The following is a 12933-nucleotide window of genomic DNA, read 5'->3' as shown; positions in this document are numbered from 1 at the left end:
GTGCCAGGCCCTGCTACTTGCATTGGCGTACAGGATACTACGGTAAGACGATACAGGGTTTGTTCTAATAAATAACCTTGAAGGTCGTAGAAACCGGAGATATATATATATATATATATGTAGCATTCTGGACTGAAACGCTCTCTTTTTCAAGGAGTGAAATAGGTGAATCTCTATCACAACTTCCCGATAAGTTAAAAGTCTAAATTATTAAAATATTTATGAAGGGTGCTGGATAGCATTTTATGTTTATTTTCTTAATTGACCTTGAATGACCTTGAATTTCTAGGTCAAATACACCATACACATTTATTAGTTCCTTACTAATCACTATTTTAATTGTTAGTTGAAAGGTGATCATTTTCTGTCATAATGTCTTTGGTATTTATCCAAATACATTATTATGTATTGTCATAATACTGTGTACTACTACATGTATATTGTTTCATATCAATAGTCAGGTAACCGTTAAGACCCATGCGCCTCTCGTTTGTGTATATATTTAGTCCATAGTGATATTGTTCTCCATCCAAGTATACCACAAAAAAGTAACGATGGGATATGGTTTTGGTAACTTACAATATCAGAGTTGTTTAAATTAAAGTGCAATAAAATGATACAATGTACGTGCAAAGGTTTCCATTCTAAGAACTTCAATAAGGCGATGTGATTGGTGGCGATAATTAACAAATATACATGTATATATATCTATTGCAAGATTGAATTATGTAAACCAATTTTCTTTTGCGACTCCTAAATTCACAACATTCGGATAATGCAAAACAAATTTGTGGAGAGTAAGTGTGAAGAAATAAAAAAAAATCTTGTTTCAATAATAGTGTGAATATTATTTATTCACAAATTGAACTTTTGACCATGTGATTTGAAAACGAAATTCCGCAAAATAAATCACGACTAGGGGTCTTTTTAGCCATCACATAAACGAAACAGTTCAAATGTGATTTGAAAACGAAATTCCGCAAAATAAATCACGACTACGGGTCTTTTTAGCCATCACATAAACGAAACTGTTCAGATGTGATTTGAAAACGAAATTCCGCAAAATAAATCACGACTACGGGTCTTTTTAGCCATCACATAAACGAAACAGTTCAAATGTGATTTTAAAATGAAATTCCGCAAAATAAATCACGACTACGGGTCTTTTTAGCCATCACATAAACGAAACAGTTCAGATGGAATACAGCAAAAGCTCTGTCAGCATCGATACAATACAATCTAACAACTAGTTTTACATGTCCACAGACGGCAGACGACATCTCTGGATAAGCTTTGTGTAGACTGTAACTCTAACACCATTACTGGAGTTGGAAGATACGAATGTAATTGCGTTCTCTATGATCACCATTGTAGTTAGAGACTACAAACTTGTCACCACGTACAGCTATTGCAATTGGTTTCCGTATTCCGTCAGCTGATGTCAACAGTTCCCTGACACGCGTCCCGTCCCCAGACATCTGTACGACGTTGTGTGAATCCTCACCACAAACGTAGATGTTCCCCTCCCTATCTACGTCTATTCCCCTGACACCTCTCACAACACCACCGACCTTCATCACGTCCGTGTGGTGTTTGTCAGACGACAGTCTGGACACTACAGCTTCCCCAGTGGTGTTAGTATCAACACTGACGATAGTGTCTCCCGTCACAGTATCATGTGTCAGGTGCCAACAGGTTTTCTTATAGTTGTGTATCAGGACAGTAGTTCCGCCCCGTGTCAGACTGTATGCCTTTCCTCCTTGCTCACTCACAACAAACCTGCCGTCAGTGTGTGCGATACCGAACAAATCTTTGTTTGTGTTGATGACACGTAACACAGACAATTTTGAGTCCTCCACTTTAACGACACGTAAACTCAGTTTACTATTGCCAGTGACTGCCACAGTATCGTATGTAATCAAGCAAATATCGCGAGGAATTCCAGGAAAAGATAACTGATCCAGGTACTGTCCTTCGTCTGTAAACAGTTTCAGTTTATTGTTCCAGCAGTCACTGACTACAATATTGTTATCAGGAAGGTACACGACTCCATATATACAACAATTGTCTCGATCCCATGGAAGACTTACGTTGAACTTTCCAATCTCCTTCACCTGACGTTCTATCAGAAGTACATTTTGTACATGTAGGAATCCAGGAACATCGGGGAAATGTTGAGCCTGTTTCTCAATGACGATCCTTCCCAATATGTCATCACCTTGAGTACCAGGATCAGGAACTTGGTGATGAATACTGACTGACGTAAAGGACTCCTTCATCTCCTTGATCAGGTCCTTACACGACTTGACCTCGGCTTGACCTCTCAGGTACGATACTATTGCCTCGATGTGGCTGTTTTCCTCTACAGCTTTGACGGATGACTTTGCAGTGTTTAGCATCCCATTCATCAGACGTTCACATTGACGTAGTGAAGCTTCGATAGTCATTTTCTCCTCTTTGTATCGTGCTACCAATCTATCCGTAACATCTTTTTGGAGCTCATTAAGTTGTTCTTCTACCCTTTGGCGAAGATCTGCGATACTTTTCAAAGCAACTTCTTGATTTTGCTTCAAAGATTCAAATTGTTCATCAAAGTATTTCACGAACGACTTTATGGCCTCTGTTCCCTTTCTCAGCATGTTTTCCAGGTCTTCTAGTTGTGTCCCATTTCTTAGTGTTTCTATATAATCTTTAGCTTTTTTCACATCTTCACACTGCCTGTGATATTCAATAATACATTCACGACATCCAATCTGTGTGTGGTCTTCGCAATACCAAGTCAACAATTCTTTGTGTTTTTCGCATTTCGGCCTTGATTCTTCATTTTGCCTTCGACTGATATCATTCCCACTGATATCTAAGATATCACAATTGCTGTGCAGGATGTCATGATGTTGTACCTTGCAGTCCCCACACAAATTCAGGTTCATCATTTTACACCAAAATTTGGCTGGGTTAGTAGGGTTGCCTTTGGACTGGCAGGGTGTGCAGTACGGAATTTCAGACGAACGTTCCTTGAGCTGGACCAGGTCCTGTATCACGACATTAGTCGTGAACTGTTCTGCCCATTTATCCTTCGTTTCTGCTCGATTGACAGGAGAGATCATCTTCCGACAGATCGGACAAGGAAACGATGTTTCTGACACCCTCTTCCCAGACAGTTCCTTGGTGATGTAGGTCCCGAGACATTCTTGACAGAAGCTATGAAGACAAGGTAGAGACTTGGGTTGATGGAGTCTGTCGAGGCAGATTGGACACTCAAGTAAGTGTAGGTCGAGCTCTGAAGGGCGTCCACCTTCAGCCATTGTAGAGATATGAGTGGATTTAGACTCACCTAAAATATATCAAGAATGGAATTAGTTATAATTAATAATCATTTCTAATATTTCCGATGATGAACTATACAATTGTTCGTTTTTAAATCAGGAAGTCAGAGTATTGACATTTACAACTTTTATCAATGATTTTATAGTTACATGTAGCTTTATGATATTAATATTTAGCTAGTATACAATGTAATTATATTGATAATAATAAATGAATTAATAATAATATCATAATTGCATTGTCAAATATCATGTACGTTATGATATTGATAATTGATAGGAACAGAAAGAAGACTTGCATGCTATGACAATACGAGTGAATAATAATAGCAATAGATGGACTTTTACTTTTACATTGTCTGGTCGAATTATCTGTTTATCATAAAGGGATTGGATTTCACTTTTATGTTAACCATGCTTGTATGAAGAAAATTCATTTAAGAATATATTCTATGGGACGCGTTATAATTGCCCAGATCAGTTTGTTATTCGTAATTAAGATATTTAATTTAAGATGTAATTCACATGATATAATTACTATTCATATCCAGTTTAAATTTGTTATTTACATTTAAGATATTTCTTTTACGATGTAAATACACAGAATGCAAATGCTATATTCAGTAGTTTAGAGAAGTTAAGGACAGATTTTATTCGTTTTTGTTACATTACTCTTGCCATCATTTTCAGATAAAATTAACATGTTTAAATGATATTATAAACCGTATCTAGCGGGATATAACGATGGGTTTATTGGGTTTAGCGAGGTGAATTATATTTTAGTAAACATTTGTAGGAGAAGGGAGACAACCCATTGTTTACGTCGCTAAGATATTCTACTTTCGGTTTGTATAGCCAAACGACAGTGACTACATTTCATAAAAGCGACAGGTTAACAGACTTGAACTCGACAACAGGAAACTACTGTAGAATGACAAAGTTTGGTATTGCACGTAGAAAACTATGAAATGTTTGTAAATGGGCACATACATAACTATTAAGATGGTAAAGGGAATCAACTCCTTGTTTACCAGCAATACTATCATACAGCAGAATATAAAATGTGCAAAAATGTAAAATGAAAGTACTTCATCAGTGTGGTAGTATTTTGCTATGATAGGAGATAACATACTCATATTTTATATATCTATATAGGTGTTACAAGACATATATTTACATCAAAATGTACGAAATTACATTCCTACTTTCGGTTTATATAGTCTAACTACACAGTCATCATAATATGTCAATATTGTTCTCATCTTCCCAATATTAACGTCCATCATCACTCGGGTTTAATTTCAGGAGAAACTATCATTTGCTAAAGATGGATATCACAATTGATAACGAGTTACAACTCGTGTACTCACCATATAGAAACAGGAGGCTAAGTGTGAGCCCAGGCAGACGTCAATAGCAATATTTCAGGGATTTCCGGTTTTCCCGAACGTTCACGGAAATTTTCCCGAGATGTTACGATTAATACCGACATCATCGTCTATTTGATTAAATGTAACTACATTGTACTTGTTACGTCTATACTATATAACTATTTTGGGTTTTAAATAAACTCATCATATTATAATCTAAGGAGGGTTATGTATATACTGACCGATATTAGAAACGATTAAAATTAATCCACAAAAATAGTGGTTACGTACAAACAATCATACTGACAAATAGATCATGTTAATTTAATTTAAATATCGACTAGATATCGGCAGTTCTGGTTCTATATTTTCAAACAAGGTGTATTTTTAAATCATAGCAATTTTACGTTTATCTTTGTATACGCTAAGGTATTGTAAATTCCATATTCCTCAGTTGAAATAAATTGTAAATTACAAATACATTTAATTATAAAGTGTTCATGTATGCTTACACTGTTGTTTAATGATATCTAGTTGACTTCATTAACATCATTCAACAAGGAATTTGATCAGTGTTATGCTTTACTGCACCTACATATATATAATGCACACGTTAGTGTTGTACAGTGTATAGACATTTAATATTACATCGACAGTTACAATTTATCTATGAGATCAGTTAACGCTCAAGACCAATTATTAAGGAATACTTTATATATGTCAAAGTGAGGTTTACCGACAGAGGACAGATGGGTCAGATATTACCATGGACATAGATTAGGCGGTTGTTTACAGTACATTTTCAGTGCCTGAGTTGATGGAGGTGGACAAACTACGATTTACCCGGTTTTAACGTTGGACACCGATAGGTTAAATATTTCTTTTCATGTGGTTTGTATGATGATTGATAGATAATCGGTATTTGTTTCGTTCCAAATTGAAAATTTGCAAACAGTAACGTGCAATTAATACGAATTGCTGTCCTTTGATTTCCATCGTTTTAAGAAACAATAAAATCATCGACAATGGAATGGCAAAGAAGGGAGACTGTCATCTTGATAAGATGACTAGCGTCTCAAATGTCCAATTTCATTACAATTCAACCTGTGTATACAGACAATCAGACTATAAGGACCATATACCTCTGTTCCTTGCTGGTCTTTATAGACCCGGTTTGATTGACTCTTCATTCAAGATCATACGGTTCAAATAGGCTAGTTTTTTTAAACCAATTTCCAAATATTTTATTGACAAAGAAATGTTAAGTGTCAATAGGATTAGACATCAGGCATAGCATATCTTAGTCTTCTCCTTATATTTGTGGTACAAACAAACAATTATATACATGGTGAGGTTTATACAAATAAGGGGAGGTAACTCCTTGATGAAGAAAGATATAATTGTTAACCATAGATATAATTTGTAACTCTATAAATAAGCATTTAAATTTCATTTTTAATGGCATAATCGAAATAATTATGATATGATACTAAATGTACTTAATGATAGTATGTCTATTTGGTGATATTGATTCTATTCACCACAACAGATACAGACTAATAGAATCTTTCACCCGTTTGGGGTGAGACAGGAGAATCGCAATCCCAGGGGTAAACACTGTTTGACAGCTTAAGAATCTTACCTCCTGCCTCTCCCCAAAGAGGGTGAATTATTCTTTTTCTCTTACCCCGTGCACCACTTTGTGTCTTAAATAAACGTGTCACTTATGCAAACAAGGATGATGTAACCTCAATGAATCGTCGCCTTGGCACACTTTGTGATGTCATTTCATTGTTGTGGTGACATTATAATACTATTACCGCGACGTCATGATACTGTTGTTGTGACGTCATACAATTGTTGAGCATGTGCAAAGATCTCGTCCTGTCTGGGGTAAGAGAATATAAAGTCCATATGTGTATAACAAATTAGGCATCCACTGATGGGAATGAAGAACCAATCTCACAAAATAGAGATATATTTGATTTGTTGAGTTTTATCATTTTCTTTTATATTAAATTAAAAGTGTTCATCCATAATTAAATAATTAGGAGTTACCTCGCTTGAATAGTTTGTTTCAAAAGACGTCTTGTGAATCACTACTGTATATATTTGTTTGTTTTCGCGATGTCGTCTTTGATACTTATTCGCGCGGAGAAATAGTCGTGCATTCGTCTTTTTCTGGTAGTTATACCATATATTACTTGATATTCTTTCCATTAGTATTAGGGTTATTTACAAAAAGCAATATACGTTTATGCATACGTATACAGATACGTATTTGAAGTGGAACAATCGTTATTTATTATGTATTGCAGATATATCTTCGCGTCTAAAATAGTAAATTTTACATGCAAATATATTGAACGATTATGTGGATGTCTTGGTAATTTATATGGTCTCAAAAGGCTTTCCCGATTGATCATAATCGTACGCTGGTTCTCTTTATATGGAATAAAAATGTGCACAGGTTGTTCGTATGAGTTTATTTCGGCGACAGTGCGACAAGGCGTCAGGCAGCAGTGCATGGTGCATTGTCGCTCTGTTGCATGACGCATTATTGCACTGTCGCCTCTTCGGTTGGCGCAATGTCGCTTATCGCTTGGCGAATCGTCGCGCTGTCATTTTTGCTTGGTGCACTGTTGTATTGTCACACTTTGCTTGGGGCGTTGTCGAAACGTCGCAAGGCGCATTGTCGAACTGTTGCATGAAGGGGTCGCGACTGGCAACAATGTGCCATACGACAGTGCGTCAAGCGGAGAACGAGAATGCGCCATACGACAATACGCGATGCGATACTGTTTGTCACATTTCGCAATGTCGTTTGACGTCGCTCTTAGCTTGGCGCATTGTCGCATAACGCATTGTCGCTCTTTGCTTGGCGCATTGTCGCATGGTGGGTCGCCAATGCGATATAATGTGACATGAACAAAATCAACCCTCATAATGTTCGGTCCAACGAACCACACTAATCACTAGCGTACAATTTCGTTCCTTTGCGGTGGTATTCACGTTCAGTCAGGCACACATGATTACCGTGCAAAGATCATGTAGCTATTCAAAGACTACATTGAACAATGTACGATATAAGATATTCACAACAAACAAAATAAAACCAAAATAAATTAGGAAAATATAAATTTAATTTCCTGCATATATTTAGAAAATTCAAGATCCTGTTACAAGTCAATGGAAATGAATTCAAACAGGCTAGTTTGTTTTTTCAAACGTCTTCTTGTGAATAACTACTGTATATTTTTGTTTATTTTCGCGATTTGTTCTTTGATACTTATTCATGGGGAGAAATATTCGTGAATGTGACGAATTTTAGCGTTAATATTATATGTTACTTGTCATTAACCTGTATAACACTTCAGAAAAATTAACTTAACCCACGCGAATAAAAAGTAACTATACCGTAATAGACCTAAAGAACCGATGTTGGATAAATCGCATGCTGTGATGAATATTTTCCAACTTTAAAAAAAAAATGAATGACATCGATATCCATTTATGGTCACGTGTGTCAAATTGGCAAATATATTACTTCCTGTCAATAAATAGTTGGCGTTTGCTATTGGGTTTGTTTAAATGAATAATCTTGACCTCCATTGAAAATCACAACTTTTAAAACTAAAATTTATTATTCAAATATTGGTTATGAAGTATGTTGGATGAAACACTTTATTTTTTTTAAACACAAAATTTATTTTTCTTAAATGACCGAATCCTACATAGTCAAATACATCAGAAACTATTTTTTATTACTGAAGAATTCTTAGGTATCAAATGTTCTAATTTTTTGCCGCATTGTATTTCATATTTTATTTAAAAGATGTATTTTTAAAATGTTTACCACTTTGTTACATTGTATCAATAGTCAGATGGAGGTGTAATCCTATCAGACCTCATGTTTTTGTATGTACATGTATTTATCGAATAGTGACATAATTCCCATTCTAAGCATACAAAAGTAAAGATGGGATTTGGTTTGGTAATTTTGTATAACAGAATTTAGATGAAAAAACTGAAAATTTAAATTGAAGTGCAATATAATGGTATGTACAAATTAAAAGTTTCCACCCTAAGGAGCTACATGTACCGGTGATGTTCATGGGAATGATAATTAACCAGTTAAATGATAATCTATCTATTGATATTGAATGCCGTACACTAAACCTTCTTTCGCGGCTACTAAAGTGTGCAAAATGTGGACAAAAATAAATATTTGAACGTGAAATTCGCGAAAATAGATCACGACAAAAGGCCTTATAATATAGATATAAAAGATACATTATTTTTCTGTCACTCATAATGAACACTAAATACGCTAAAATGAATCACGACTTTTTTAGCTACCACAATAACAGTTAAGTTATCAACCATTCAGAGGAAACAAGAGTTAAAGCGCTGTTACAATACTTATCGATACAATAACCGTTTAACAACTGGTTTCAAATGTTCACTTATCTCGGGATCAGCAGTATGTAGATTGCAATTCCAACACCGTCACTGCAGATGAAAGATGTGGATGTTATTGCGGTCATTTCGATTATCATTTAAGTTAGAGACTACAAACGTGTCACCACGTACAGCTATTGCCGTTGGTTTCCGTATTCCGCCAGCTGATGTCAACAGTTCCCTGACACGTGTCCCGTCCCCAGACATCTGTACGACGTTGTGTGAATCCCCACCACACACGTAGATGTTCCCCTCCCTGTCCACGTCTATTCCCCTGCAGGCACCTCTCACAACACCACCAACCTTCATCACGTCCGTGTGGCGTTTGTCAGTCGACAGTCTGGACACTACAGCGTCTCCAGTGGTGTTAGTATCAACACTGACGATAGTGTCTCCCGTCACAGCATCATGTGTCAGGTACCAACAGGTATTCTTATAGTTGTGTATCAGGACAGTGGCTCCGTCCTGTGTCAGACTGTATACCTTTCCCCCTAGCTCACTCACAACAAACCTGCCGTCAGTGTGTGCGATACCGTACAAATCTTTGTTTGCGTTGATGACACGTAACACAGAGAGTTTTGAGTCCTCCACTTTTACGACACGTACACCAAAAACACTAGTACTACTACCAGTGACTACTACAGTATCGTATGTAACCGAACACATATCGCGAGGATACCGAGGAAGGGTTAACTGATCCAGGTTATGTCCTTCATCTGTAAACAGCTTTAGTTTCCTGTTCGTGTCACTAACTACCAGTTTGTTTTCCTGAAGGTACACAATTCCACGTATCCAGCATTGTTCTTTCTCCCCGGAAGTCTTAGTTGATCTTTCCAATCTCCTTCACCTGACGTTCTATCAGAGGTACAGGTAGGAATCCAGGAACATCAGGGAAAAATCGAGCCTGTTTCTCAATGACGATCCTTCCCAACATGTCATCACCTTGAGTACCAGGATCAGGAACTTGGTGACGAATACTGACTGACGTAAAGGACTCCTTCATCTCCTTGATCAGGTCCTTACACGACTCGACCTCGGCCTGACCTCTCAGGTACGATACTATTGCCTCGATGTGGTTGTTGTCCTCTACAGCTTTGACGGATGACTTTGCGGTATTCAGCATCCCATTCATAAGACGTTCACATTGACGTAGCGAGGCCTCGATGGTCATTTTCTCCTCTTTGTATCTTGCAACCAATCTATCCGTAACATCTTTTTGGAGCTCATTAAGTTGTTCTTCTATCCTTTGACGAAGATCTGCGATACTCTTCAAAGCAACTTCTTGATTTTGTTTCAAAGATTGAATCTGTTCATCAAAGTCCTTCACTAACGACTTCATGGCCTCAGTTCCCTTTTTTAGCATATTTAACCATATCTTCTAGTTTTTTCGCTTTTGTAAGCTCCTCTAAATAATCCTTAGCTTTCTTCACATCCTCACACTGCCTGTGATATTCAATAATACATTCGTGACATCCGAGCTGTGTGTGGTCTTCGCAATACCAAGTCACCAATTCTTTGTGCTTTTCGCAATTTGGGGTCGATTCTTCTTGTCGTCTGTTACTGATATTGTCCCCACTAATATCTAAGATATCACAATTACTGTGTAGCATATCATGATGTTGTACTTTACAGTCCCCACACAAATTCAGGTTCATCATTTTACACCAGAATTTGGCTGGGTTAGTAGGGTTGCCTTTGGTCTGGCAGGGTGTGCAGTACGGAATCTCAGACGAGCGTTCCTTGAGCTGGATAAGTTCCTGGATCACGACATTAGTCGGGAATTGTTTTACCCATTTTCCCGTTGATTCTGAGTGATTGATAGGAGAGGTCATCTTCCGACAGATCGGACAAGGGAATGCTGTTTCCTGACACCCTTCTCCCAGACAGTTCCTTGGTGATGTAGGTCCCGAGACATTCTTGACAGAAGCTATGAAGACAAGGTAGAGACTTGGGTTGTCGGAGTCTTTCAAGGCAGATTGGACACTCAAGTAAGTGTAGGTCGAGCTCTGGAGGGCGTCCACCTTCAGCCATTGTGGCGATTAGTTGAGAACTAGTCAAGCTCACCTGAAATAAAATTAAAATCACAGTTAAAAATAACAGTTATTATGCATGGTTAATTTTTGATTAGTACATGTAGTTCAGTTTTGTATCACAGAAATATGATGTAGTCACAGAGATTTTAGAAATCACAATTCCACAAATAGTTGACCACAATTATTAATTTGATAACAAAAGAGATCCCAGAGGGATTTTGACTTCCTTTAAAGAATAATCTACATGTATATCTGACAAGAAAAAGAAGGGATTTTTTCTCTGCTTTTCTCTTCTATTTCCCTCTTCCTTCAAACATTGAATGTATAATTATGCACCTCAACTATGAAAAATAATATAGTCATTGTACCGTGTTGTACTTTAATTTGTTGCAGAATTCAGGACGAACAAGTTTAATTTTAGGAACCAAGACCTTTTTTTAGTACTTTTTGGGAGAGTGACAAAATCCAAGATGACTGCTTATCAGTCATGTTTTTTCCCTTTTCATTTACAAAATGCAATTACTACCTATACAGAAAAAGAGAAACCTGCAAATGGAATTTCAGCGAGATCCCTTCAGCACCTTTTAAGACAAGGGGCCCAGGGGCCGTAACGGTCATCTGACTACCTTGGCAATAATCCTAAAGGAAATTAATCAGATATGGTTGTCATGGTAGCCATCTTTGATTTGAGATAAATTAGAGAAATTTGTAAAACAACCCTTTTTCGGCAGGGTTTTTTATCAGGCTTTGGGCAAAATTTTTGGCCCCATATCCCCATGGCAAATCCTTTTAATTTTTCCCAATTGAAGCCTTAAATTTCCAAAAATCAAAATTTTATTGAAGACTTTCCAAAAAACATTGTATGACCTTAATTGGCTAAGGCTTTAAATATATGTGAATTGGTTCAGAAAAGTACAAAAACTACACTGAAAATAACAAGACGCCTTGACGGGCACCTGAGTGCTGATACAGAAAGAGAAATAGCAAGTTAGTATGAAATCTGTAAAAAGTAATAGATCGTATTAGAATAAAAATTAATGATTGAACCTTTCGTATTAGATTTTTTATTTTTTGTTTTTTCATTTTGATAAGTTAATTTATTATGTTACCAAACCATATGCTTAAAATTCCAATTTGCTTTGCCAACGTTAAACAACAAAACCAAACTAGAAGTCAGTCAGTGTCAGTGATTTTATAAGTTTCACTTTTTAATCTATGAAGATTATTTGGTTCCATCGATCTGTGAATCAGAAGATTTTTTAAAATTTTGCTAATTTCGACCCCTTTTGGCCCCGCCCCTCTGGCCCCTGGGGTCGGCCAGGACCAATATGGATTATGATGTTAAAAATGCTTTCTTAGGCTAATAATTCTAACCCAGTTTTGACTAATTTCATATGAAAAACAAAGCAAATAATCGTTCATATTTTTGTTTTTCTTATATAAACTTTAGTAAATTTGACCCCCTCCACCAGGGGAAAATCTGAGATCCCAGGGCCATTAAATTCACAATTTTTGTAAAGGGCCTCAAGACCTTCCAATCTATGAAGAGTATTCTGGTTCCATGTAATCTGTGAATTAAGAATGATTTTTGAAGTTTTAGCCTATTTGACCCTTTTTTGGCCCTGTCCCTAAGGCCCCCGGGGGTCGGCCCAGGACAAATATGGATATGACAATAAAATGCTATCTCAGGCTAAATATTCTTACCAAGTTTGACTAATTTCCTATGAAAAATAAGAAAAATAG

General features: G+C 36.7%; 1 protein-coding gene and 1 pseudogene across 1 annotated transcript; both read right to left on the bottom strand.

Moving 5' to 3' along the window:
- Positions 1-833: 833 nt before the first annotated feature.
- Positions 834-11239, bottom strand: LOC138310260 (E3 ubiquitin-protein ligase TRIM56-like; annotated as a pseudogene).
- LOC138310261 (uncharacterized) lies at positions 7818-9994 on the bottom strand. The gene has a single exon (XM_069251391.1). It carries the CDS (start codon positions 9821-9823, stop codon positions 9206-9208), a length of 618 nt encoding a protein of 205 aa, XP_069107492.1. The 5' UTR covers positions 9824-9994; the 3' UTR covers positions 7818-9205.
- Positions 11240-12933: the final 1694 nt, after the last annotated feature.

This window comes from Argopecten irradians, chromosome 16 (assembly GCF_041381155.1).
Source record: "Argopecten irradians isolate NY chromosome 16, Ai_NY, whole genome shotgun sequence".
Classification (NCBI taxonomy): Eukaryota; Metazoa; Mollusca; class Bivalvia; order Pectinida; family Pectinidae; genus Argopecten; species Argopecten irradians.
Note: the sequence above shows the minus strand (reverse complement) of the source record. Positions and strands in the feature narration are given on the sequence as shown.

Excerpts from the sequence above, each read along its gene's own strand:
- LOC138310261 (XM_069251391.1), bottom strand. The coding sequence starts at position 9,823 with ATGTGTTCGGTTACATACGATACTGTAGTAGTCACTGGTAGTAGTACT.